Source organism: Pavona decussata, unplaced genomic scaffold (genome assembly GCF_977016875.1).
Source record: "Pavona decussata unplaced genomic scaffold, jaPavDecu1.1 SCAFFOLD_106, whole genome shotgun sequence".
NCBI lineage: Eukaryota > Metazoa > Cnidaria > Anthozoa > Scleractinia > Agariciidae > Pavona > Pavona decussata.
This window is the reverse complement of record NW_028145520.1, coordinates 1,724,967-1,751,075: the sequence shown is the minus strand read 5'-3', so window position 1 is coordinate 1,751,075 and position 26,109 is coordinate 1,724,967. Positions and strand designations below refer to the sequence as shown.

Here is a 26,109-nt window from a genome sequence, read left to right as displayed (position 1 = left end):
CCGATTTGCTTATATACTAATGAGCGTAAGATTCTAGAACTTTCCGGCGCAACTAAATAAAGTAACATTACAATATAAATCTATTTACAGGATCATACGTAAACGGCTTCAGAAACTGCTGAGTCACTATGATGCAAAACTAATTAAATATGCAAGAATATTCTAGACTAAATTAGCATACGGTCACGCAACAATTTTTCGTAACATAACCCCCTCTTGAGAAGAAATTTCTTAACTTTCTACTAACAACGAAAAATTTATTAAGCAGTGCAAAGAGAGGGGGTAGTCCAATGTCTCTAAAGTTATTCCTCTACTCTGCTCAGATAATCTGCTCCTACATTCTCGGATCCCTTAATAGCCTCAACTCTTAAGAAACATAGCCAAACGCATGAGCCGTCCATTAGCGAACTTCGCACTGTTGATATACTTCAGTGGTTCGTGATCAGTTTGTAGTACAAAGGGAACTCCGTATAAATACAGGTGAGACCTTTTGAATCCCCACACAATGGCTAAACACTCTTTCTCAATGGTTGAGTAATTACGCTCCGCACTTGATAATTTCTTGCTACCGTAGCAAATGGGGAACAGCATGACATCATGTTCCTGCATTAGTACAGTACCAATACCACTGTCAGAAGCGTCAGTCCGCAGAAAGTAGGTTTTCTCTGGATCTGGCAGCCGCAGGATTGGTTCTTTTGTGAGGAGGGCCTTGATACTCTGATAGGCTTTCTCTTGTGCCTCGCCCCATTCGACTTTATTCGGTTGACCTTTGCGTGTGAGGTCTGTCAGCGGGGCAGCTAAGGCTGCGAAGTTGGGAATAAAATCTCGATAATATCCGGCTAAACCCATGAACGATCTTATCTGCTTCTTTGTAGTAGGTCTTGGAGCATCTCTAATCTTTGCCACGTTGTCTTGATGAAGACCAATTAAACCTCCCTCCAAACGGTGACCGAGAAAGTCAACAGCGTTAACTCCAAAAAGACATTTAGTCAGTCTTATGGTCATTCCGGCTTCTAATAATCGTGTAAACAACTCTTGTAGTATCTTGATGTGTTCTTCCCACGTACGGGTGTGAACCAAAATATCATCCCAGTAAAACTCAAGGTTATCCATTCCATGCAATAGCTTCTTCATGGCTCTCTTTAAGGTCGCTGCGGAGTTGATCATACCAAACGGCATCTTCAGGAATTCGTATGATCCGTCAGGCATCACAAAAGCGGTCTTCGGTATGTCTTCCTCAGGGATAGAAATTTGCCAGTAGCCCTTACTCAAATCAATTCTTGTGAAATACTTGTCACCATTCAACTTCTGGAACAAATGCTCGGCAGTCGGCATAGGTTCAGGGTCAAACACAGTGAATTTGTTCAACTTCCGGTAGTCCACGCATATCCTATTTGTGTTGTCTTTTTTCTTAACAATCACGACAGGTGAGGCATATGGTGAACTTGACTCTCTTATAACTCCCATCTTCATCATGTCTGTAATATCCTTCTTCAGCGATTCCCTCAGGCTATATGGTACTGGGTAAGGTCTTGATCTGACTGGTTGATCGGATGTAAGTTTTATATGATGCTGAGCCAAACTTGTAGTACCTGGAGCTTCTGTAAACAAGCTTTGAAACTGACTTGCAAGGTCTGTAAACTCTGCTCTTTGCTCATCAGTAAGGTTGTCTCCAGTAGCCACATCTTTGATTGACTCTTTAGCAACATATCCACCAATTTCTAAAAAATCAACACCATCCACAGGATCAACTTCTTCTGCTTTACTTTCAGCATGTCGGCTCTTACTAATGTCAGCGTTCACTTCGACAGCTACTGCTCCAACGGGTACAGAATCCTCTCGTTCAAAATACTTCTTTAGCAGGTTGGCATGGTAAACTCTCTCCTTTCCTTTGACACACACTTTATAATCATTGAGACCCACTACTGCACTGACCTCAGATGGACCCTTCCACTGCATTAGAAGCTTGTTATGGTCGGTCGGTAGCAGTATTAATACTTTATCTCCTTGTGCAAACCTTCTGACTTTAGCCTTACGATCGTAGTAATGCTTGCCTTTGTGCTGGGCTTTCTGAAGTTCGGTATGCGCAAGCTTGAGGGTATCCTCCAGCTTCTCACGTAGCTCAAACACATACTGGTAGCTGTTCTTTACTTCAGGTTCCTCCAACTCTTTCGTCCAGAGCTCTTTAAGAATAAACATCGGCCCTCTGACAGCTCCTCCATACAGCAACTCAAACGGCGAAAAACCAGTAGACTCCTGAGGAACTTCACGATACGCAAACAATAAACCGTTGATAAAACGATTCCACTGTCTTGGCTGCTCGCTGCACAATCTCTTTAACATACTCTTCATGGTTCCATTAAACTTCTCCGTCAGGCCATTACACATAGGGCGATAAGGAGTCATAGTGAGCTGTTTAATGCTCAACAACCATGTCACTTCCTTCATACACTCAGATACAAATTGCGTGCCGAGGTCACTCAAGATCTCTTCAGGCACTCCCAAACGACTAAAGATATCCACCAACGCTTCCGCCACAGTCTCCGTATCAATGTTTTTGAGCGGGACAGCTTCAGGATAACGGGTTGCAAAGTCAACCAATGTCAATATATATCTATGACCGTCTTCACTCGGGGAGCCAATAGGCCCAACCAGATCGATTGCTACTCTCTTGAACGGCTTGTCAATTAATGGCATCTTCTCCAGGGGAACCGTCGGTACAGAACCCTTGTTAACCGTCTTCTGACATACATCACATGACTTGCAGTAACGAGTCACGTCCCCTTGAATACCTGGCCAATAGAATGCGCTTTGAATCTTATCAGCCGTCTTCTTTATTCCCATGTGACCTCCCATGAGCGATCCGTGAGCTAGTTCCATTATCCGACTTCTCAGCTGCACAGGAACCATAACTTGCTTCAGGGGTTTACCACTATTCACGTAAGGGTGTTTGTAGACGCGGTACAAAACTCCACCTTTCACTTCAAATGAAATCTCAGCCTGGCCTCTCACAACTACATCATTTCGCTCCCAATATTTCTGTAAGCTCTCGTCATCATTTTGCATTTGTTTAAGCTTCTCTCTATCAACTACAGGACTTCCTTTAGAACTCGGTACCTTCAATGGGATACGTTGTCCGGCCTTCTTTGCTTGACCTCTCGTGGTTACAGCACACGCCTCTTGCACATGATCTTGCCAGCTCGGATCTGGGTCGTCAGCGGCTCTCGCGCATGGTACATTACCAACAATTAAGTCATAAACAGCATCGGGAAGGCACTGCGCTTCCACTTGGCCCTTGAGATAAGGTGTAACAACGTCAATCTTTGCAATGGGCACTTTCCTTGCCGTGTTGTCGATGAGCAGCATAACATTAAAGTCGCCAGTGAACTGATCCTCAGACACAAGATCCTTCTTTACTACTATTCCGCTACAGCCAGTGTCTCTCAGGACATCAACAAACTTCTCTCCAACTCTACCTTTCACTACAGGCATTTTACTTCTCACTCCAGACAAAGGTTCAACACAGGCGCTACTCAATAATGGAATCTTCTTACCACAGGCTAACAGTAGCTTCTCATCTTTAATACAGGACTTGACTTCTTCCGCTGTGGGTTTACTCTCAGTCTGTTGAACTAGGCAACTGGCGCTCACTTGACCACGTTGCACAGGGTTACCATCCTTACTTTGTCCTCCTGATCTCCGTCCACCTGATCGACAGTTTCTAGCTTCGTGTCCTTGCCTACCACACAGAAAACACCTTTTTTCTATGGTTGGGCAGTTGGCGGCTCTATGACCACGAGCGTTACACCTAAAGCACTGGAGTGCTGTTGAATTAGACTGTGTGTTCTTGGCTTCCTCCCTCTCAGGCAGTAATACTGGCTTTCTGCTCACTGGGCTAAACAAATGCTTACCATGGGCCTCTAAGTACTGGTCAGCGATCTTCGCAATCTGTGCTAGGGTTTCAGGTGCCCTTTCTCGTAGGTGAATGGCCAAATCCTTAGGGCAGGAGTCAATAAACTGTTCTTTCACTATCAAGTCCTTTAGACCGTCAAAGGTTCGTTCAGTATCTGAAAGCTCTAGCCACCGTAACAGGTACCTGTCCAGTCGCATGATAAACTGGTCCGGACTTTCGTCAACTTCCGGCTTAGACACTCTGAATTTACAACGATAGCCGTCTTCTGTGAGATCATATCTCTTCATCAACGCGATCTTGACTTTACCATAATCTCTAGCTGCTTCTTCAGATAGGCGTGAGTACACTTCGAGTGCCCGTCCAGACAACAGAACACTGACCTTTGATGCCCATCCAGTTCTATGCCACTTGGCTGTATCTGCAAATCTCTCGAACCTCTGCAAATATGCGTCCAAATCATCTTTACCATCCACGAACGCTGGAAGTTTCGGCACTTTAGCTCTATCATCTCTCTCTGCGGTGCGACCATCACCATTCGTTGCTGCTAACCTAGCAAGTTCTAACTCATGTTCTCTCTTGGCAGCCTCAGCAACCTCCTTCTGTCTCATGAGGTCAGCTTCATGCTGTAATTTTCTAATTTCTCTTTCCTGACGTCTCGCTTCCCTTTCTTCATCCTGGCGTCTGCGTCTCTCTTCCCTCTCTTCTTCCTCACGTCTTTGCCTTTCTGCTCTCTCTTCTTCCTCATGTCTTTGTTTTTCTGCTCTCTCTTCTTCCTCACGTCTTTGTTTTTCTTCTTTCTCTTCTTCCAACTTCTGTTGTTCACGCACAAATTCGAGTAGCTTTTCACCTTCCAGTCCAAACTCCTTACCAAGTTGCATAAGTTTCTCCATTTCACAGTGTTAAAATTCCAAGGCTCTTTCACTTGCTACCACTTGTTTCCACAGCACAGTTACTTCCTTCCAAGTTGTGGTCCTTTCCTGGTTATCGGTAGGCAACAAACAGTTCCTTGAATTCCACTCTCCAGCGACAGGCCCCCAATGTTACGAGTTCGTTTTGTGAGTGGCGAATAGTTCGTAGGCTAAACTGAACGCAGGGTTGTCGGAACAACAACAAGGTTATTTATTCCAAATGAGCGTAGTAAATTCCACATGAAACTTCACAACAAGCACACGCTAGGCTTGTAAATTACAGTTCGACCTCTGTCACACTTGATTAAACACGGCCTCTGCCAAATATACACACGACCTCTGTCACACTTCAATAAACACAGCCTCTGCCAAACTTTACACGTGACCTTTGTCACACTACAATAAACACGTACTCTCTTCGCATAAACAACAACCTCTCTAAAAGCTAAACCGATTTGCTTATATACTAATGAGCGTAAGATTCTAGAACTTTCCGGCGCAACTAAATAAAGTAACATTACAATATAAATCTATTTACAGGATCATACGTAAACGGCTTCAGAAACTGCTGAGTCAATATGATGCAAAACTAATTAAATATGCAAGAATATTCTAGACTAAATTAGCATACGGTCACGCAACAATTTTTCGTAACAAACTGAAAAACGACAACCACATAGGCTGGTATCAATAATATCATTAAGAGCACAGTGGAATGAAATTCCTTAGAGCGTGACATAACGCCTGACCATAACCCTTCTTCCAGAATAGCACCACGGGATGAACCCTTCCAATTTTTTTGTCCTCATTGGAGTTTCCAATGTAACTGAAAAGATTTTCTTAACAATCCACCTCACCTGTTTCCCCATTTGCATGCAGAGGCAGTGTACATCATCTACACCTTCAAAGTGTGCTAGAGAAATAGGAGCAATAGTGATTAATTGCCTATCACCAATATGCACCAAAACATAACAAACTTCTTGGAGATAACTGTTGAATACAGAATAAACAGCTAGTTTTGCAAAAGGAAGCAAGCAAGGTTTAAACATTTTAAACCAATCTAGTATAACCTTGTATGACAATGAAAAAGTCACTTTTGAGAAAATTTAATCAGCTTCTTCAATAAGAAAACAGCAAGTTGTCAAAGTGCCTTCAAACATAACGCGACTGGGTAATTTGCAAGTTCTGGAGTTGCGAGTTGCAGTTGCGAGTTGTCAAAACTAGAAAATAAAAATTTCTAGTGAAGATAACGTTATATAAAAGTTAAGGATCGCAAGGACATAAAAACGGACTTTTCAGAGAAAAGGGTACTTAAAATCTTTTGTTGAGTTCAGTTTAATACAAACCAAAGTTACAACCAGAGAATGACCTTTTTGAGCAAAGGAAGTGTTATGGATCGACGCCACTAGTTTATAAATCTCAGAGAAGTTATAACATTGGACGAATCCGACTAGTTTTCTTTTGGCACCTCTTGCGGGTAAATTTAGTAAAACCCACAAGGCCACAAATTTGGGTTCTCGCACTTTTAAGGGTTCTTTGAAAACTTCAGGCAAACATTTAATCCGTCACATTTAGATATTGGAGTACCCCCAAAGTCTGTGTTATTTTGTGATGGCAATCAAGGATCTAATTTCAGTTATTAATGAAATCCTCCAAATTAAAATGAAGCTAAGATGCCAAATAAGTTTAATTCGCTAAGCCTACCAACACATTTTTACTGTGTTGGAATGACAAGCGTAGAAACGAGATTCGAGCAAGTTTCGCCCGAGAATAGCAGTGCCAAATCATCAATATAGTGCTGAGGCCAGGCCAGGAACAAGACGGTTTTTCTTGGACAAAGGCAGGCAGTGTCTGAAAGGGCCAATAATACACAGGAAGTCTCTTTTCACTGACCCTCTCTATCTGTAATATGGATCAAAGAGCTATTTTATTTTTTACAAAAAATTGCAACTTTGATGCTCCGCATCCCCGAATCCCTTTTGCAATATCCTGTATATCATTAACACTGACATTATCCCTCCTGCACAATACCCAGCAACCAACTTTAGGCAGGCATTATCTACCGGTCAAATCGAAGCTTCAACATCCCTTCAGGCATACTGCGGGCATTTGACCCCTTTGCCTTCCCAGGGGTGGGGAATTTGAAACCTGAATTTTTTGAAATTTGAATTTGAAACCTGTCAGAATTTGATGCTTTTTAAAAAGATAGGAATTTTAAGCATATTCATTTCATCTGGAAGATGTGCTGTGTATCCAGCGTACTCAGCGTGAACACTTTTCCGCTAAAAGGCCTGTCACGCGCATTAAAGTAAAATTATTATTTCTCAAATGACTCATTATTGGTGAAGAGTTTTCAACCAATTGGGTTTCCCGGAGTTAATGGTGCAGAAATCCACATATTTGCGTTTCATTATGGAAAACAATAGCGCCAAAAAGCAAGACATAGTGAGAAATACAATATTTCTCGTACATCGCTTTACCGAAACCTAAATGACGATAATTGGTGTTTAAAAAGGAGTGCGCGTGGCGAAGATATTGAGTGCAAGAATTGTCCTCGAAAACTTAGTGAATGCAATGAGCGGTTGCTATTGTGACAAATCGATGTGCTTAGAAGACAAGAGGGTTCCTTTACTGTCAAGAGGCTGATGTTGGAAGCAGGAATAGATGTTAGATGTGTCTCCTGTAAAACTGTGAGGCGTCTGCTACACAGACGCAGCTACAAGTAGATACAAGCCCGTAAAAGGGATCTTAACAGTAGTAGATCACCAAAGGAGGCTGAAATTTGCATGCGGGATAAAGCGTGGGTCTACAAGCTCCCTGTGGACTGAACAAGTTGCTTCTATTTAGACGGGGTTAGTTTTGTACACAAATATAAGCCAGCCGATCAGGCTCGGTCAATGCAGGGTTGCATTCGACAAAAAACTGAAGAGGGCCTAACTATTAGATGCACGGCGAAAGGGTCTCATTGTGGTTCTGGTGGGCGGATGGCCAAGTTCATGCTAGTGATCAGTTATTTAGAAGGAGTAGTCTTTTTGCAAACAATAAGACAAATTGGACAGGCACTACTTTAAAGACCTTGTCGAAAGAGAATTTGGCAACATATAAATCCAATCAAGAACTTTTTTAAGCTCGCAAAAGACTGCTTGACAAAGGACGCCATCGCAAACAACACAACTTGGGAAAGTTTTTCAGACTTTTCTAAACCCGTAAGAGAGACAATATTGGGTATGGATAAGGCTGTAACTGATAAAATTATCGAAAGTGTGAACAAAAGAATGGATTCAATGATAAGCAAGAAAGGAGGTAAAACTAAATACTGATCATTTTATGTCAAGCTATTTCGCTGAACTTTTTACAACTGCTTTTGGTTTTTACTTAGCATACTCTTTTTAATGTTTGTTACACTCTCAATCATTGGCATTCGTTTCGTGGCACTACGGTACAGCATTGGGAACGTGCATGACATTTAAAAGGCAATGTCCCTAAAAGCGTTCCACTCGATTTCAGACTCGAAAATACTTTTGCCTCATATTTATATCATCAATACCACTATCCATCCTTATGACGAAAATGCAGTTAGAATGAGGAAATAGTTTATTTTACTGCCATTATCAGCATTTCATCTCTGAACGACCGTTACCGGCTAAAATATGCAAATTTTAGACGCCGTTATTCAGGTTTTTCAAGGATCGTTAAAAGCTACTGCGGGCCGTTAAAACCTAGACCATTTGTACTCATTTGGAAGAATATTGCTTCTTCTTACTTTTCCAATACGATTTAGCCGTATTTCTCTGTAATCAGCAAAAACAGGTTATCGTTATTCTAGTAATTCAATTAAGTAAGCAAACTGCACCAAAATATGCCTCAGAAATTTCACAAAATTCTTAAAAGTGGCACCTAACCTAGACTTAAAAACATGTTTTAGTTAAAGATAAAGAGGTATTCTATCAATTTATGCAATAAAACTTGTGGCACAACGCGATTCAGACTTGAAGGTTTCGACTCAAATTTACATATTGATGCAGAATTCGCGTTGCGTGACACCGGCTGCTTCGACGGGAAATTTCTCCAAATACTTGCCGCTCGGAAGTAAAATATGTTTTTTTAAACGAAAAAAATTATTTTTCTTCGTCTTCTTCCTTCTTCAATAAATAGATCTTTAGAAATATAATTATTCCTAAAAGTTCAGCAGCCAAAGCTTAATTTTTATTTACTAAATCGTTTTAACGCTTTCATTGGAAGCATAGTCACAAGCGAGACTTTGGAAAGGTCATCGCATTTGCTTGTTGTAATATTTTTTTGTTATAATTATTGATATTATTAAGCTTAAAAATAATAAAAAATGCCATTAGGCAACTTTTTTTGTACTTTATTTACAGGAAAACTGAACGGAAGTGTAGACCATTAAGTTTACTTTGCCACTAACCTTTGTTAGTCTCGCCCTTCCAAACGTGCTTTATTCGACATACAACAGTTGCGTTTTTAGGGAACATTTTTTTTACCGGTAAAATTAAGTATTTACATTTTACAGCCAGCAAGTCCTTCACTAATTGACCTTCACGCTGTATGGGACGAAAGTACACGGTAGTCCTTAAAGATAAGTTGTGAAAATGAGGATTGGACTCCAAAAGCCGAGGAATCGAAAACCAGAATAGGGTGTCTATTCACGTCTAGTCCACATTTTAATTACATGTTTATGAATTCCCATCACGACTAAACTGATTGCTATTTTTGCTTGAAAACGGTGAAATGTGTACAGTCAATGTCTAGACACCTTAACTTAAGCAACTTTAGTAATAGTAGGTCATATAGTACATTATTAAGGCGTGATGAATCAACCAACCACTAATCGCAAATATACTAGGCCATGCTACACGTTGTCAGTAGCTTAAGTTCGATATATGAAAATTCTAGCATCAGTCATAATGGTCATATTTGGTTTGTTAATCTATGTGCTTTCTTTTCTGGGAATTCCGAGACAGACTGGACAGTTGAAGATCGAGCCTTGAATTCTAGTTGAAATTTTGATTTCTCGAACTTTGGTTATTCCTTGATGGAGAGTGAGTTAAGTGAGCGCGACAGTGTTCGATTGGCGGGTTTATAAGAAAACAATTAGATTATTTAAATATTTTATCGAATTAAGCGTCTCCGTTTCGTGTCATCGGGTAAAAGTCACATAACAAATACCAAAAAACTCAACATGCCAAAGAATTTTCGGGAAAAAAAAATTAACTAAGACTCGCACAATAAAAGCGTAATTGATTCAGTTACAAGAAGAAATATTGTTGTCCCTTTTATCTGAAAAAAGGGACAGTAGACTCTATTCAGCAGTTGCATTCTTGGATAACCTCCGTGAACAACCTAATAAGGTCGGCCTTTCTATCTTTTGCTCGGAAAGGTACTTCAAAGTGCCGAAGAATAGTCTTGAGCATTGCAACATTGAAGGCCCGTAGCTTTCCTTCCTTGTGATAGACGCAAAGATCATATGTGTCATATACTATCGGATGCTCTAGTCCAATTCTGCTTTGAATGTCGTCAAGCAAATTGTTGCGATCAGAGTCTCCAATGAGGGCGTCGATGTCGTCATTCTCATCTGCTGTAACATCAAATGTCTGTTCCTTTGATGTAGCTTCCTGACCGCGAGTTCTTTGCCGTGAAGCGAGGCGTGAAAAAAAACCCCATTATTTGAGTCTTGGTGAGCCACTCCTCTCTTCGAAATTATCTTTCATTCCGTTCATTTCTGGCGTTGCGCATTTGACGTTCGATCTCTTCTGGATTGGCTTTTTTGCCCGTTCTTTCTCCCATTTCAAACCTTGTTGTAAGGTACCGTCTCACGTTCTCAGAAAAACGAACTCCGCCAGTTCTACCTTTGTTAAGAGCCCATCCGATACTTAGACGAGAATTTGTGCTGTTAACAGTCAGACCAGTGGAGGATTTGTTGCTTGTTAACTTCTGGTTCTCAATGGAAGAAAATTTTTCAGCCCAGTTTTTCCGTACTTTATCATAAAGACTTTCCGACTTCCTGTTATCATGTATTCCTACGTCTGTATGCAACTCAAGTTCGGAGAAAGAGTCAAAAGTGCAGTTACAGCCTTCGTCAGGGCACACAAACATTGATGGCTGATCATCAATTTCGGCGTTGTCTTTCCTTGCTTGACACTTTCTTGGGCGATGAAGGTCTCTTATTTCTGTGTTGGTGAAGAATCCTTTTCCCTCCATTAATGATATATTTGTGCAGCCCTGGTGCCGTATGTACAAAGATTGCCAAGGAATAAGCTTGCCGATCCCAACAGCGTAAGCTTTCCACACTCTTATCCCACTCTCTTCGTATCTAAAGTTGTGCAACTCACTAAATTGTTTTATCTTCTGAACCTCAAGAATTTTGGATGACTCATCCAAAATGGCTACAGCCGCTGTCGTTCCTTTGACAGGCCGTTCCTTAAGGGCCTCGTGCATTGCTCCTACGTTCATGATGTCATGGCCTTCCGCGCAATACTTTCTTATGGCTGCTTTCATGGGACAAAGCACCCTGTCACAATCATCCTTTCCTTGCTGGGGTTCTGAAAAATCATAACGTGCAACTGTAATTCCCACTCGATCTCCAATATCTTTGACTGCTGCTATTAGGTGATTGCAATGGTAGCAGCCAGCCTCGTCAGAACGTAGAAATGCGTGCTTAACATTTGGAAAATTTATTTTGATGTTTTGAAAAAGGTTTTCTAAAATAGATACCACCGCATACCAATCTTGACAACACGAATCTAATAAATGGGCATACGACAGGACCTTAGCTTTCTGCGTTTCTTGGTCTTTTGAGATCACACTGCTTATATGCCAGCTAAGGCCTCTTTTAGCAAACCATTCACTTTGTTTTTCTCTGTATTTCATTTGAAGAAATTTCATGGCCCAGTCAATAACAACAAGGACTGACTGACTGTCAAGACTTTGGAGGGCTTCTTGTTTAGCAGATTCTTGGTTGACAGAGCGTAAGGCAAGAGATTTCCAAAGAAAAATGCAATTCTTAGATCTTTCAAAATCGTAAAGAAGATCATGCTTTTGTTCTTGGCTGTAAAGATGGCTGGAGTGTTTCTTTATACTTTCTTCCATCCCGTCTAACGTTGCCTTCAATTGTTCGCATTGTTCACACACCATATTGTGTGAGTGTGAGCACTGAAGGTTGAAGCATTGATCAACTGGATCGCTTAACGCAAATTTTCTGCAGTGGTCTGCGCACTCACTCTCCTCTGCTGAACAGTTCACTTTAAACTCCGTCTTCAGGTATTTTTTCCCATCGTTCAATTTCTTTGCCAGTTCCGTAACTCTTCTTTTGTCGGCACCGGCCTGATTCAGCTCTTCTAGAATACTCAACAGCCGCTCAAAGGATGCGACCCCTTCTGCTGCAATGTTGCCCAGACCACTGAGAGACTTCTGCTGTGAAGCCTCTCTCACTTCAAGAATGCGACAAAGGGTTGAGCGGCTAGCCGGTTCAAATGATTCTTCTTCGCAATGTTGAAGGTACTGCATAATCATGGTCGATCTACTCACGGTCCGGATTACGTTGGGCATTGTTATTTTGCCTCCCCCATCTAAGGTCAGTGTTCGCGTTCCAAAGGCCACGTCTTGGTAGAAATAAGGACGGTTTACAAAATCTATAAAGTGGTCGACTTTGTTTATGTCCAGACGTACTCGATGGCTGAATACTTTCGGGACATTTGACCCCGGCCCTCGTTTTCTTGCATGCAATCTCGCCCTTTTTATTTGTCTCAAACTTATCTTTTCATAAGGCTCGTGGAATTTCTGTAACAGCTTCATGGTATACCGATAAGCATAGATGCTGAGTATTTGAATCTTTACATTTTTTGTCATGGCATCTCGATATGCGGACATCAAGGCAATAAGATCCTCTGTTGGTTCATCAAGATCGTTCGCGGTAGGCTGGTGTATTGCTTGAAAAAGTTTTTCGCCGTCTTTCGGAGCTATAACACTGCAGATTACTTCACATGCTTTTGTTGCTTTCTCTATGCAACTTTTTCTTTCATCCGGTATTGCTTCCTCCTTTGTCGTGGACAGTTGGAATGTTAGTGGTGTGAGGTCTTCCCTTTTTGAATGTCTAGCTATTTTCGCCATTCCCTCGTTAAAATCAGCAACGACGTGATCGGATACTTCAGGAATTTCGTCTGTATGTATGTCTTCCTGCGAACTACCACTACCAACCCCACTCCAACATCCAGGCGTCCAGTTAGCGCCAGCAAGCCTGTCCGTTTGTGGGGTCTCAGGCGCGAAAGTTTCATTTAGCAGCCTGATAAAATAAAAGGCGTCTTTAAAATTTGTTTTGTTAACACTGCACTACAGTTCGCCAAGAGTTGGAAACAAAACATTTTGGCACTTTTGGAAAATGACATCTTAAGTAAACCGACATATGTTATGGACGCAATATTGCGTCACCCTTGATGAAGTGCTGCCTCTATTTAAAACCCCACCCCACCCCCCGCCCCCCGTGAAAGCAAGAAAACACAACCTGAACATGACACTCTACCTGAAACAGTGTGGGAAACTTATTTTTGTGCCTAGCACTGTTTTGCAGTTCGGAACGGCGAAAGTTAGCAAGCCCATCTTTTTTCCGCCAAAAGTAACCACTTTTTTTTATAAATCTTTGAGGATTTTTAAGTAAACGGCGCCCTCAAAATAATCGCATTCCGCAAATGAGCGCAGCAGTTGAGTCGCAAAATCGGAATGATATATCCCGCAGTGCGTAATTTAGTAAACCCGGTGTGTACCTTTGGTCCTGAACGGGCCAAATGCGGATCTTTCAGAAAAGTGTTTAGATATCCCAAGACCTTTAAGGGGTTTGTTCAGAGGTCAATTTTTTACATCATCAACACGGAGAATGGAGGCGTCCACAAGGAGAGGTAGATAGCCACCAACAACGATCGTTTACCTGTTTCTTAAGCCGTAAGCTGCAGCACTGTGATGCGGATCGCATTCTTCTTCCTTATCAGCCATTTCCTACTTTTGTCACTTCCTTATGTTTGCTTCTACACTTCCCACATATTGCTGAATAAAAAAGATTGAGTGAACTACTGGGTTCATCATGGCCTTGCAATTTTTATGGCAACAGTAACAATTACAGTACTTGGTCATCATCGTCGTCGTCATTATCATTATCATCAAAAATTTTTCCCTTTTCCCGTTGTCTTCTCAAAGAAGAAAAACACTCAACTTGTTAAAGACTTAAGTAATTAAATTACCGTAAAATTCCGAAAATAAGCCCCTCCATGTATAATTAAGCCCCCCCCCCCAAATATAAGCCCCCCGGGGCTTGTACTTTGGAAAATTGCCCTTAAATACAAAGTAAAACAAAGCAAAAACGGTAAATGTACTTCTATGGCTAGCCCAATCGATTTTGACACCCAAAATTTTCCTCCGTATATAAGCCTCTCCAAAAATAAGCCCCTCAAAAACGGTCTTTGAAAAATATAAGCTTTTCGGAATTTTACGGTATTGCTGGTTGGCACGTGACGTCACGGCGGCCATGTTGGTGGTCAAGAACAAAAGCATTTCTCTCCTCTGAAAACTAAAATCTATTTTCATGTAAATTCTTCGAGGAAATATTCTTTTGTTTAGACCCCCACCATGGCCGCCTCGTCACGTGGTATTTTTAATTCTTACGGGATCCTATTCCCACGGTCACTTTGAAAACCGACTGTATGTTCTTCGCAGTCTCTAAACCAATTACATGCCTTTCGTTACAATGTTTTTTTCTTGGTCCACTGTGCGATGGATACTGGCAAGAACGATATGGCCGCCAAAATTTTCCGAGTTTATGCCGATGTTGTGGGCAAATTACCATCTGTTGTATTTGATCTTTCGTAAGGTCAAAATGACCGGCCCTTGACAGTATTAGTTCCGCTTCACTGAGTCCAGACTTTGATAGATGACAGGTTTCAAGCTGAGTCGTAATTGTGTCCTGACATTCATCTACTTTAACCATTTGGGACAAATTGCGCGAACTTCCACATGCTATTTTCTTAATTTGTCTAAAGCTGCACGATTCGAAATTCATGTTGAAGTTGTGGTATCAGCGCTGTAGTATTTGCGCGTGCCAACTTCGCTGCCAACTGGCTGTGAAAGTGGAGTTCTTGTAGTCCTTGTCCAAAAGTTTCTGACCTGTTTGCGCATACTTAATAACGCTGTGGGAGATTTACTTTTTTAACATCTAACATTCATTTTTAAAATGTACTGGAGATAAAGTCGTATCAAATACTGGGTAATGCAGCTGCTTCACACTGGACCACATTATAAAGTAAAAGAGGTTTGCTTCTGAAAAGAAATTTGAAATCTGCATCTTGACAATTTAAAGAACACTGCACTTTAACACAAATGTTGGGGTTTATCAAGCTTAAAACTGCATCTCACGTACACTTGTGGAATTTTGGAACAACAGGTATCATTGAAGAAGGAAGAAATAGAGAGATAAAGTTTTTGGTTGGAAAATAGAAGACGTGGCAAATATTTGAATAACTGGACGAGAAATTTTTCTGTCAAAGCAGCCTGTGTCACGCAATGAAAATTCGGCATCAATATGCAAATTTGAATCGAAAACTTTAATCCTGAACCGCGTTGTGCCACAAGTTTTATTGCATAAATTGATAGAATACCTCTTTATTTTTAACTAAAACATGTTTTTAAGTCTAGGTTAGGTGCCACTTTTAAGAATTTTGTGAAATTTCTGAGGCATATTTTGGTGCAGTTTGCTTACTTAATTGAATTACTAGAATAACGATAACCTGTTTTTGCTGATTACAGAGAAACAGGGGTAGATCGTATTGGAACAGTAAGAGGAAGCAATATTCTTCCAAATGAGTACAAATGGTCTAGGTTTTAACGGCCCGCAGTAGCTTTTAACGATCCTTGAAAAACCTGAATAACAGCGTCTAAAATTTGCATATTTTAGCCGGTAACGGTCGTTCAGAGATGAAATGCTGATAATGGCAGTAAAATAAACTATTTCCTCATTCTAACTGCATTTTCGTTATAAGGATGGATAGTGGTATTGATGATATAAATATGAGGCAAAAGTATTTTCGAGTCTGAAATCGAGGGGAACGCTTTTAGGGACATTGCCTTTTAAACAAGTAAACAAGTTTTCCATCTTATGCAACAGAATGGATTAAAATTTGTAATGAACCAAACGAAAACGCATGGCATATTTTGGAAAAGTACCTCCTTCGAAAAAGCGGGTTCACTAAATGTAACACACATACACATAGAGTACACTAAATTTTTCGTACTTGTTTCCAGCCTTTCTCTTGTTCAGTTCTTTTTCTTTGGCCTCTATGGATGTGACATCTTTTGTTTGGGGAAGGGAGGGGGTGAACCCAAAAATAACCAGAAAAAGAAAAAAAGAGACAAATGAAAAACAAACAAACGAACCAAAGAAATCATGCCAAACAACAAGAAAGAAATAACAGGGAAAGGAGAAGACCTTTTAGATTTGCGAGTGAGTGTGCATGGTACAGATGTCGACCGTGCAATAATAACTTGCTTCCAGGCTAGGTCAGTTTGGGGTGCACCTCGGTTAAGTAGATCTGGTGCCCTGAGCTCTCCTTGAATTCTCTACCAGACTTAGTGATGTACAGCCAAGCACTATAGTAATTGTGATGACGGCTCAAGTAGTACCCGGTGATACCATGTGTGCTGCAAATAGCCTTTGGACATCATCCACCTCTGGTTTCTGTCCAGTTTGATGGCCAAATGATAATGGTCTCTGCCTTTTCTATGCTTTTCTCGACAGCACACCTACCGAACGACTTTTGTTGTGTCCGTTGAAAAGGACTGCACCATAGGATGTGCGAAGACTTCAGAGAAAAGGTATGGTGGCCCAACATGGACAAGTAGGTCAAACAGTTTGTTAAAACCTGTCATCCTTGCCAGCTAGTCGGCCCTAGAAGCAAGACCGAACCTATCAGGTCAACAACACTACCTGAACTTCCATGGGGTGACATCGCCGTTTACCTATTGGCAATTCCCGGCACAAACCGCCTGCCCGTAATAGTAGACAACTACTCTCGCTGGCCTGAAGTTATCTTGTTAAAAAAGACAGATGCATCACACGTCACAAGAGCTATGGAGGGTATCTTTTAAATACGTGGCATACCTGACAGTGTCCGCAGACTCTACTGAAGATAATGCGAATTGCCACTTTAGAAGGTAAAGACTGGAAAAAGGCATTACAAAATTTCCTCTTCCAGTACAGAACCACACCTCCCACAGTGACTGGACTGTCCCCCACTGAGTTCCTGATGGGTCAACGCCTCAAAGATAAACTTCCAAAAGTAAGCATTCCAAGTGAAAAAATCACCAAGGCTCACTGGCAGCAGCTTCTTTGCGAAAGAGATGCACGGGGGAAGCTTCGACAGAAAGAGTATGCAGACAGCAAGCGGTCAGCGCAGTATAGTGACATTGTTGAAGGCGATCGCATCCTGCTCAACAAGAGCCATGACAACAAACTGTCTTCCAACTTTGAACCAGTACCATACAAAGTGGTGGAAAAGAAGGGTAATGCTGTCCTTGTAGACGATCAGGAAGGAAACACGCAGCTACGCAACGCGAGCCACATGAAAAAGTTTCTGCAGCCAGGCCCCTGCACTGAAGCCAATGGAGCAGATGAAGCAGAGGACATGCCCACTGGAAGGCAGGCGGAAGCAACTGCTTTGATCCAACCACCAATGTTGAAACGCATCCTACCCTACCTCCTGAATCAAGTGCAAGTCCCCTTCCTTCAAGGCCCACTCATGTTAGGCGCCCTCCAGCATGGATGAGTGACTTTGTGTCTTTTTGTGCTTGATCATTTTAAAACATGCAGATGCTGACCTATGTAGATGACTCTATGTCAATTTATTTGTTTGTAGTTTCTGGACATTGGACATAAATTATTTGGACATTAGCTGTCTCCATGTTAAGGAGTTTTGTATTAAGGGAAGGGGGATGTAGTGTTGTGGTAGTGACGTTTATGTCACGTGAGCTTAGCAACCATGTGCTTTGTATAGTCCGCCATCTTGTCAACAGAATTGTTGTGTTCCTGGAGTCTCATGTGTTTTCTTCTCTTGCGAAGCTGCTACAAGGATGTGCAAAGACTTCGCAAGTTGGAAATTTTGCCACATCCGCCTGACTATAGGTAACCAATTGCACACTTCAAAATTCTCTTTCGGTTAAACACTCATCTTGATACCATGTGTGCTGTGAATAGCGTTTGGACATCATCCACCTCTGGTTTCTGTCCAGTTTGATGGCCAAATGATAATGGTGTCCACCTTTTCTATGCTTTTCCCAACAGCACACCCACTGAACGACTTTTGTCATGCCCGTTGAAAAGGACTCCACCATAGGATGTGCGAAGACTTCGCAAGTTTGAAATTTTGCCACATCCACCTGACTATAGGTAACCAATTATACACTTCGAAATTCTCTTTCGGTTAAACACTCATCTTCGGGACAACTGGAAATACTGCTATTGTACCACTGTGCAAAGTTCATGGTAGTGACTTTAAAAGCTCCTGAACAGGGCACTAAATGCTAAAAAATTACTTTGCCACACACATGCCATTTGCATAATAAGGAATGCCTAACGAGAACAATTCAACCAAATTGTTATTCTCCTCGCTAAAAATAACATGAAAATGGCGAAAATAGCAATTTACTTACCCCCTTTTATATCATGAAAAAATATTTTTTATGGAAACATCACCGGCTTGCCGAAGAAAAACACCCTGCAGACAATGTATACTAATTGACCCTCACTTGGACAATCATGGACAAAGTGTTATGACAATTTACCAAAACTAATGCTTTTATACTAAGAATGGTATTTTGCTTTTGAATGGAAACACGTTTTTTATCTGTAGTCACCCCGTCCCCCTCGAACAATGTTGCAAAACGCTTCCTAGATGTTTATATGTTTCCAACATTGAAAAAGGGGGAAGGGGAAGCTACCTTTCACAAGGGGAGAGAGGTGAATCTACACCTAGGGAAAAAAGGTGTTTAATTTTCAGGTGTCTGAACAACTTTTGTCCATGATTGTAGCCTTGATGTTATGTGACGTGTCTCGGTGCACGGATGAGGCATGATAAGTCATGGCAGAGTAGAAATGCCAATTTTTTCTGATTTTAAAGGAAAGGATTGTGGCTTCATGCCGTGTTGCTGTGCACAAGATACAATTTATATTAAAAGCTTAAATAATCTGAGTTGAGTCTACAATGTTTCACACCGCGGCATACTTCTAATGGATAATACCTATAGAATAAAAAAGACACTAGGGGATAGGGCGTTTGAAAATGTCGCACCCAAAGTATGGAACCGACTCCCTTTGGAAATCAGACAATGCCAATCATTGAATACTTTTACTTTTAAAGTATTCAAAACCACTAAACTACTAAAGACACATCTTTTTAAATTAGCTTTTTATTAGTTCTCTTATTAACTCATATTTTAATTTTATTGTTTTTGCGGAGATTGTAAATGATTATTGTTATTACTTAGATTAGCCATTCATTACTTTAAGATTTTGTAATGCGCATTCGATCATATCTTTATTGCATGTTAGACTGCGCAATATAAGAAATAAACATTATTATTATTATTATTATTATTATTATTATTATTATTATCATGTTGAGTTCGTATTTCAAGTATGTTTACAGTGTTTACTCAGTTTTTATTACATTGGATGTGAATCATTTGTTGTTAATTTAAACTCTGGTTCGAGAACTGAAGGCGTTTCTGGCATCTTAAATTCATCCATATGCGTGTGAAACTTGAGATACCACTTGCAAACACTGGCAGCGTCCTCGATTATGTTTTTACTCTTGAACTGAGCAATTTGTATCTCCATATATGTCTCCACTGTCTCCATATATGTATATCGCTTAAAAACTATATAAAATAGAAGGGCTTATTTCCCCTGGATGGGGGCATTTGAACAGCTATTGGGCTCAGGGAGGGGGAATTAACACGGACGAAAAAGAAGCCACTCTGATGCCTTTCAGTACTTGGCAGAAAAAACGTCCAAAGAAGCCGAGGTTAAAAAGGAAGAAACGGAGTTAAATGACAGCAGTTGTAGCTTCAGGCTGAACTGTTCATGCAAAGCCAGTCTAACACACACAATCTTATTGTTGCACTTTTCCAAAAAATTTCCAAGTAACACTGTGTGACATTGTTGGTATTTGTTGTGTTTTGAGGTGTTATTTTTAAGGGCTCCAATTTATTAGCTTTCATAGTTTTTCAAAACGTAAAATATTAAGCACTTAATGGCAATTTGTGAGAGAAACAGTGCTTTTCTTCTCCACAAACCCCTTTATTCCAGAATTAAGAGGGAACAAACTTACTGTTTCATACATGGCTTTTTTTACTGTTTCAACATGGCCAGTTCCAGGTATTTACTGTTTATGTGGACATCAACTCAAATACAGAACTAACATTAAGTCACAAAATAGACCTTATACAAAAATGGCTGAAATTTTAATATTCTTTTGTCTGCATTCAAATTAGCCTCACCAGCCTCGTTCACAGTGAAATATTCGTTTGATTTTTGAACTCAAGAACGAGGTTAGTGAGGCTAATTTGAATGCAAAAAAAAAAAGAATATTCAAAATGTCAGCCATTTTTGCATAGGGTCTATGTTACATGTTATCCAAATTAAAGAGCTGTTTGAGTTGGGGAGTATAATTTTGCAAGGGTTAGTTTCCATTGTTAAAGTAATCTTGAAAACATGTTTGTATAATACTGAGGCAAATATATTGTATTTTTATGTTTGCATATTGTAAACGCTTTAATTCCCACTAACCTAATACCTTAGAATCTACTAAATAACGAACTAAAAAATATTGAAACTTGGCTACGATGTAACAAATTATCGGTGAATGTAAAGAAAACGACTTATCTCATTTTCAAACCTTGGCAGAAGAAATGTAACCACAACTTTTCCTTCTCGCTTGGTAGGCAACTTTTAACACAAAACAACGCTACTAAATTTCTTGAGGTATATATTGATGAGCAGCGTACTTGGAAAGATCATATCAGCTATTTATGTCAACAAATCTCTAAATCAATTGGAATGTTATTCAGGTCCCGCTTCTATCTATCCTCAAAAACTAAACTCACTTTGTACTACTCGCTAATTTATCCTTATATCACCTATTGTAACTCTACATGGTCGTCTACATACGTGACTAACTTTAAATATAACTTATTGTTTGCAAAAACGGGCTGTGCGAGTCATTACCAATTTAGACTATAGAGCACATTCTGCTCCTTTACTCTCCAAATTACAAATTTTAGACATTTATCAAATAAGCATGTTTCAAATAGCGAAATTTATGTACTGTTATCATAACAACCTTTTACCTGCATTGTTTTTCAACTTGTTTTTTTACAAACAGTCAAATTCATGGCTATAGCACCAGAACAGCATCATTGCCAAACTAATCTGAAAAAATTCACAATTCCTTACCAAGGTCCAAAGATCTGGAATTCCCTTCCTGTTAAAATCACTTCTCTGTCAAGTTTTCCCAACTTTAAGAAAAAAAAATGCTACAGTTTTTAGTAAAATAATTACTGCACACTTGTAGCAATATCTATGTAAGCATATTGTTACGCCGAGGTGGCCTCAACCATAAGCCTGAGGTCACTTCGCCATACATTAAACTATGGATAAATTGTAAAAATATTGGAATAAAAGGCAAATAAATGTCAATCAATATTACAATTTCACAACCCTGAAACAGTAATTATCTATTTTCAGGGTTGTGAAGTTGCATCAAGTGATTTTAGTGGTGAGAAGATCAGTGTCAATTTGAATGTGCTTAAGGACCAATTCAAGATATTTAGGTCAGAACAGTTAAGTAACTACCACGCTACAGTCAAAGCTGCTACGTTTGAACTCTGTCAGAAAGATGGTTCGCTTTTGATGAACAAAGGGAAATTATTTGAGTTTTCTCGAAAGAAGGTCAACGAAGAGGGATATGCTTATGCCAAGAAAGAATCAAGGTCAAAGTACAATGGTGTCCATTCAGCTGCAACGCCAAAGAAAAGGTACACAGCAGAAAACATCAGATTGTCTCGAATAGATGACATCCGTGAATCAATCTCATCATTAGAGGAAACAATTCAACTCCTTTGCCAACATAAGGAGCAATATGTAAGTAATGAAAGGTTTGTTAAGGCTGCAGATATAAATACCACAATTCTTGAAAAAAATTATTTTTCTACGCGGGAGTTAGAGAGAGAACTAGGGCAGTTTGAAAAAGCAGAAGGGCGATCTAAAGATTACCACAAAGAAAAAAAAAACGGCACAAGAAAATGAAATCAGAGATAAACCACGGAAGAACATTGCAACATCTTCAACAAGTAAACCAGGAGAGGCCGTTGAATTGTTTGACATTTCAAGCAGTGGAAGTGGTGACGCAGATGTTTTATCAGGTGACAAAGACACAAATGTCCCACCAACTGGGATTTCTCTTATTCCTTTGAAAAGGCAACTGTGATTCCAAAATTTTCAGAAAGACCCACAGTAATAGCTGAGGATGAAGATGTTGCTGTGTCAAAAGCTTTACGGAAATCAATGAAACTTGCAATTTCAGGTGTATTCATGTTTTTTTGTAAAAAACATAACATCTTGGATTAGCCCGACATTTTCACCTACATAGCGGCCTTTTATTTAACCAGTTTCGTCAGGATTTATAATTTTCGCGAGCACTTTTTCTATTCTCTTTGCAATAACGTTTATGAGTACGTTGCATTATTATTCCACTATTATGTCATCTCACCAAATAAGGTCATGAGAACGCGCAAAATATGAGACCGTAATACACCATAGTGTCCCTATTTAACCGGTTTACAACAAAGTGGATACGGACGGAAAAAGCAGGAAAAGGAGCAACAATGGCCAGACTGGAAGAACCCAACTTTGACTTGTTTGGGTCCTTTAGACTTGAATTTTAAGAAGAATTAACCGAACAAACAGAAACTACTGAAACAGGTGGTGTTGCTACAATTACTGAGCAAACAGAACAAACAGAAAGCGGACAACTGAACAATGAAGTGACAATTTTATTGCTGAGAACTGAAACAAAAACACAACTAAAAAGACGCAAAGTGACCTTAATGTGTTTTACAGATGGGCAAAAACTGTCAACCAAACAAGAACTATTGAAAACATACGAGAACAAGAACTGGACAAGGTTTTGGCTCACTTTTTTTTTTAAATGTACGTAAGACGAACGCGGACGAATATGAACCCGATACGTTGACGTCTATGTTACATAATTTCAATCGATTCTTAAGGGAAAAAGAAAAACATACTCACAGACAGACAGTTCATGAAGGTCAGAGAAGCTCTATCTTCAAAGCGAAAACACGCTGGGGCCAAACCACCCTTCCAGTGGGTCTTCGGGAGCCCGCGACTACTTATGGGTAAATTTCAAGATGGCGGAAAATTATAATTCTTCTTCCTAAAATCCAACATGGCTGCCAAAGTAAACTTCGCTGAAACACTTCGACCTGCTTTGCAACGCGCTAAATCTGACTGCTTAAAGCAAATTTCCAGTGGGGATGGAATCAAAAAAGTGAATGACTTCTTCAAAGAGCTTGATCTTGCCATGGGAGTCTTGGATAGTAAATTCAGTCAGTGCTCGAGAGATAGCAACATCAAGCGGCTGTTGCCCGCACGCGGAATGGTGGCCAGAGCCTTAAAAAAGATCCACGCCAAAATTATACACCGGTTCAGTTCAAGACCGAAACTGGCTAATCCATGGACCAACAAATTTTGGCCATGAATTTAGTGAAACGAACACCCAACTGTTTTACAAAATCAACGATTTCCGAAAGGCCAGACACTCGTTCAAGAGGATGGACATTGACGGTGCTGATGTAGAACTAGAAAATATCTTTAAAAAGCCACTCAATAGTGAAATAGAGAGGTGTGGGGTGATTGTTTCGGCTGAGAAGCCACTGGAATTGAAATTTCACAAGAAAAACGAAGTTCTGACTGTGAAATTTCACTATGAATACTGGAACATGAGTGGTGTACCACAGCACCAGTTAAATCCTTATTTTAATTCTTAGTGTTTTCGATATACATTTAATTACAGAAAAAAATATTTTATTTTTATAATACTTGTTTGATATACATTTGATTACACAAGTTTACAAAATGAGTGTGGCCAATGTGCGAGCCAGCGAGCCAAACGTGCGAGGCTTGCGAGCCAAACGTGCGAGCCATGCGAACCAAACATGCAAGGCTTGGGGGCACGAACATCCCCCAACATAAATGCTAACCATTAAGCTAACTGGGGAGCTATTCAAACTAACCTGAGTGCTATTTAGGCTAACCTCAGTGCCTCGCACGTCTGCCTCTCATGGCTTATCAGTATTTGTGGATTCTATTTTTTGGATACTGAACTGCAGAACTTATTACAAAAATATACAAACACTGTATTCACAATTATTAATTAACAAAATTGTTTACATTGCTATTGAAAAACAGTTGCGTTGGTAGGCAAGTGAAACACTTAACTGGATGGATAGGTTTCCTCACTGCCTGTGGTAGTTGTTCATGACAACAAATCCTACTTTTAATTAAGGTTAACTGAAATGACAAAAAACCTATTATTTAGTGATCTGCTTGAGTTCATTGTTAACTTTTCCAGCAGCAACACTTTGCCTGACTAGCTGCATCACATTGCCTGTCCAAATTGTGCAACCATCGTCATGTACATTTGACTTGGAAAGACCACAATAACAAAATCTGTTATCATGGTCCTTCACCCTCTTGGGGATGTAGGAGTCACAAGCATTATTTTTTTTTTCTCTTGTCGGTAAGAAACACTGAAAGGATCCATCTCTCTAAGCCACAAGAGACAAACAAATTCATGGCGGAACACAATCCACCACCTCATACTTTTTTTTGACATTGCAAGTGTTTTCAACATACTTTGGCAGCTTGACATGCTTGGCCTCTCGACCCTGCATGGAGTTAAGGCCAAGTCCAAACCCAAGTTTCTCCAGCAACTGGTCAGTGTGATATGGGATAGCATACCCCACTGTCCACACAGTTGGATTCACACCACTTAACAGCAGGCAATTTGCTGTGAAGCACTGCTGGCCCAAGATCTTCAAATGCTCCACTTGCTGCTTGTTTACATCTACCCTGGAGTAAATGGCAGCAGCATCCCTGATTTTTACACCAGTAAATGCCAATGTGTGCAGTTTCACCACAGACCCACTTGATAGATTGTTTATCTTCAGTAGTTCCTGAATAAGGTAAGCAAAGTGCCATGAAAACTTCTTTGATTCCAGTCCAGTGAATCTGTAAGAGAAAGAAATTCCCTTTTTTCTCTTCTCACTGAACCACCTGTTGAAGCTGTTGCAAAGCCTTCCACACTTTGTAGTTCCCCGCACACAGTTCAGAAATGCTACCAGTGGTGATGTGATGGGAAGATCTGACACCACTGTTGCTGTTTTGAGTTTAGCCTGGTCAGTGTACTGCATGGCCACTGTGAGGAAAAAATGTTCCAGAAAAAAAGAACCCTACATTTAGTTACTTAGATTTTAAAATAATTATCAAAATACACATTTTTGTATAAACAATCTGGTAACAAACTGGCCATGATCTGTCAGGCTGTATAGGTCTGGCCACCATCTGAACTCAATCTCTCGTGTGGCCCTCCCCTCCCCATAACCAACAATGAGTGACGACTTCAAGGAGGGTCTTCTTCTTTTCACACCTGCCATGTGTACTCTCTGCTTTAGTCGTAAAATTTCTTGTTCAGCATAGAGTCCAGTTTCGGTTTCTTCGACAATGGCATTGCCAGAATATAGAAGTTCTGTTTTCAAAGTCACCTCACTCTCCTCCAGGGGATCAAAAAAATTGTCGGCATCAAAAATCTTGAGAATGATGATTATTCTAGAAAGTGACGCAGGCATACTCGGAAAAAAGTTTCTTTTTTCCGAGTATGCCTGCGTCACTTTCTAGAATAATCATCATTCTCATTCATTCACCAGGCTGGAAATATACCATCACATTTCTTTCATATACCACACGTTCGACACTCAAATCCTAGCAGTATGCAGGATGTTTGTCCCATGAACCTAGTTTAATGGCCTTAGCTCCCACGACTCTCCTGTAGCTCAGTGGTAGAGCATCCGAACTAGTAATCGGAAGGTCTTAGGTTCGACTCCTGATAGGAGCACTCGGATTTCTTTTTTCCGAGTATGCCTGCGTCACTTTCTAGA

General features: G+C 40.4%; 3 protein-coding genes and 2 pseudogenes across 3 annotated transcripts; 2 read left to right on the top strand and 3 right to left on the bottom strand.

The window, feature by feature from the left end:
• Positions 1-360: 360 nt before the first annotated feature.
• LOC146471177 (uncharacterized) lies at positions 361-5,475 on the bottom strand. Its single transcript, XM_085121204.1, has 2 exons — positions 5,208-5,475; positions 361-5,158 (listed from the first exon to the last, which is right to left on the bottom strand). Exon 2 carries the CDS (start codon positions 4,801-4,803, stop codon positions 361-363), a length of 4,443 nt encoding a protein of 1,480 aa, XP_084977330.1. The 5' UTR covers positions 4,804-5,158; positions 5,208-5,475.
• Positions 5,476-10,539: 5,064 nt separating this feature from the next.
• Positions 10,540-11,775, bottom strand: LOC146471176 (uncharacterized). Its single transcript, XM_085121225.1, has one exon. The coding sequence runs from the start codon at positions 11,722-11,724 to the stop codon at positions 10,540-10,542; it is 1,185 nt and encodes a 394-aa protein (XP_084977351.1). The 5' UTR covers positions 11,725-11,775.
• A 5,328-nt stretch (positions 11,776-17,103) lies between these two features.
• Positions 17,104-17,668, top strand: LOC146471175 (uncharacterized; annotated as a pseudogene).
• Positions 17,669-20,237: 2,569 nt separating this feature from the next.
• Positions 20,238-22,180, top strand: LOC146471174 (uncharacterized). The gene is made up of 3 exons (XM_085121224.1): positions 20,238-20,251; positions 20,818-20,857; positions 21,620-22,180. The coding sequence occupies exons 1-3, from the start codon at positions 20,238-20,240 to the stop codon at positions 22,178-22,180; spliced, it is 615 nt and encodes a 204-aa protein (XP_084977350.1).
• Positions 22,181-24,459: 2,279 nt separating this feature from the next.
• LOC146471173 (uncharacterized) lies at positions 24,460-25,383 on the bottom strand (annotated as a pseudogene).
• Between the last annotated feature and the right edge of the window lie 726 nt (positions 25,384-26,109).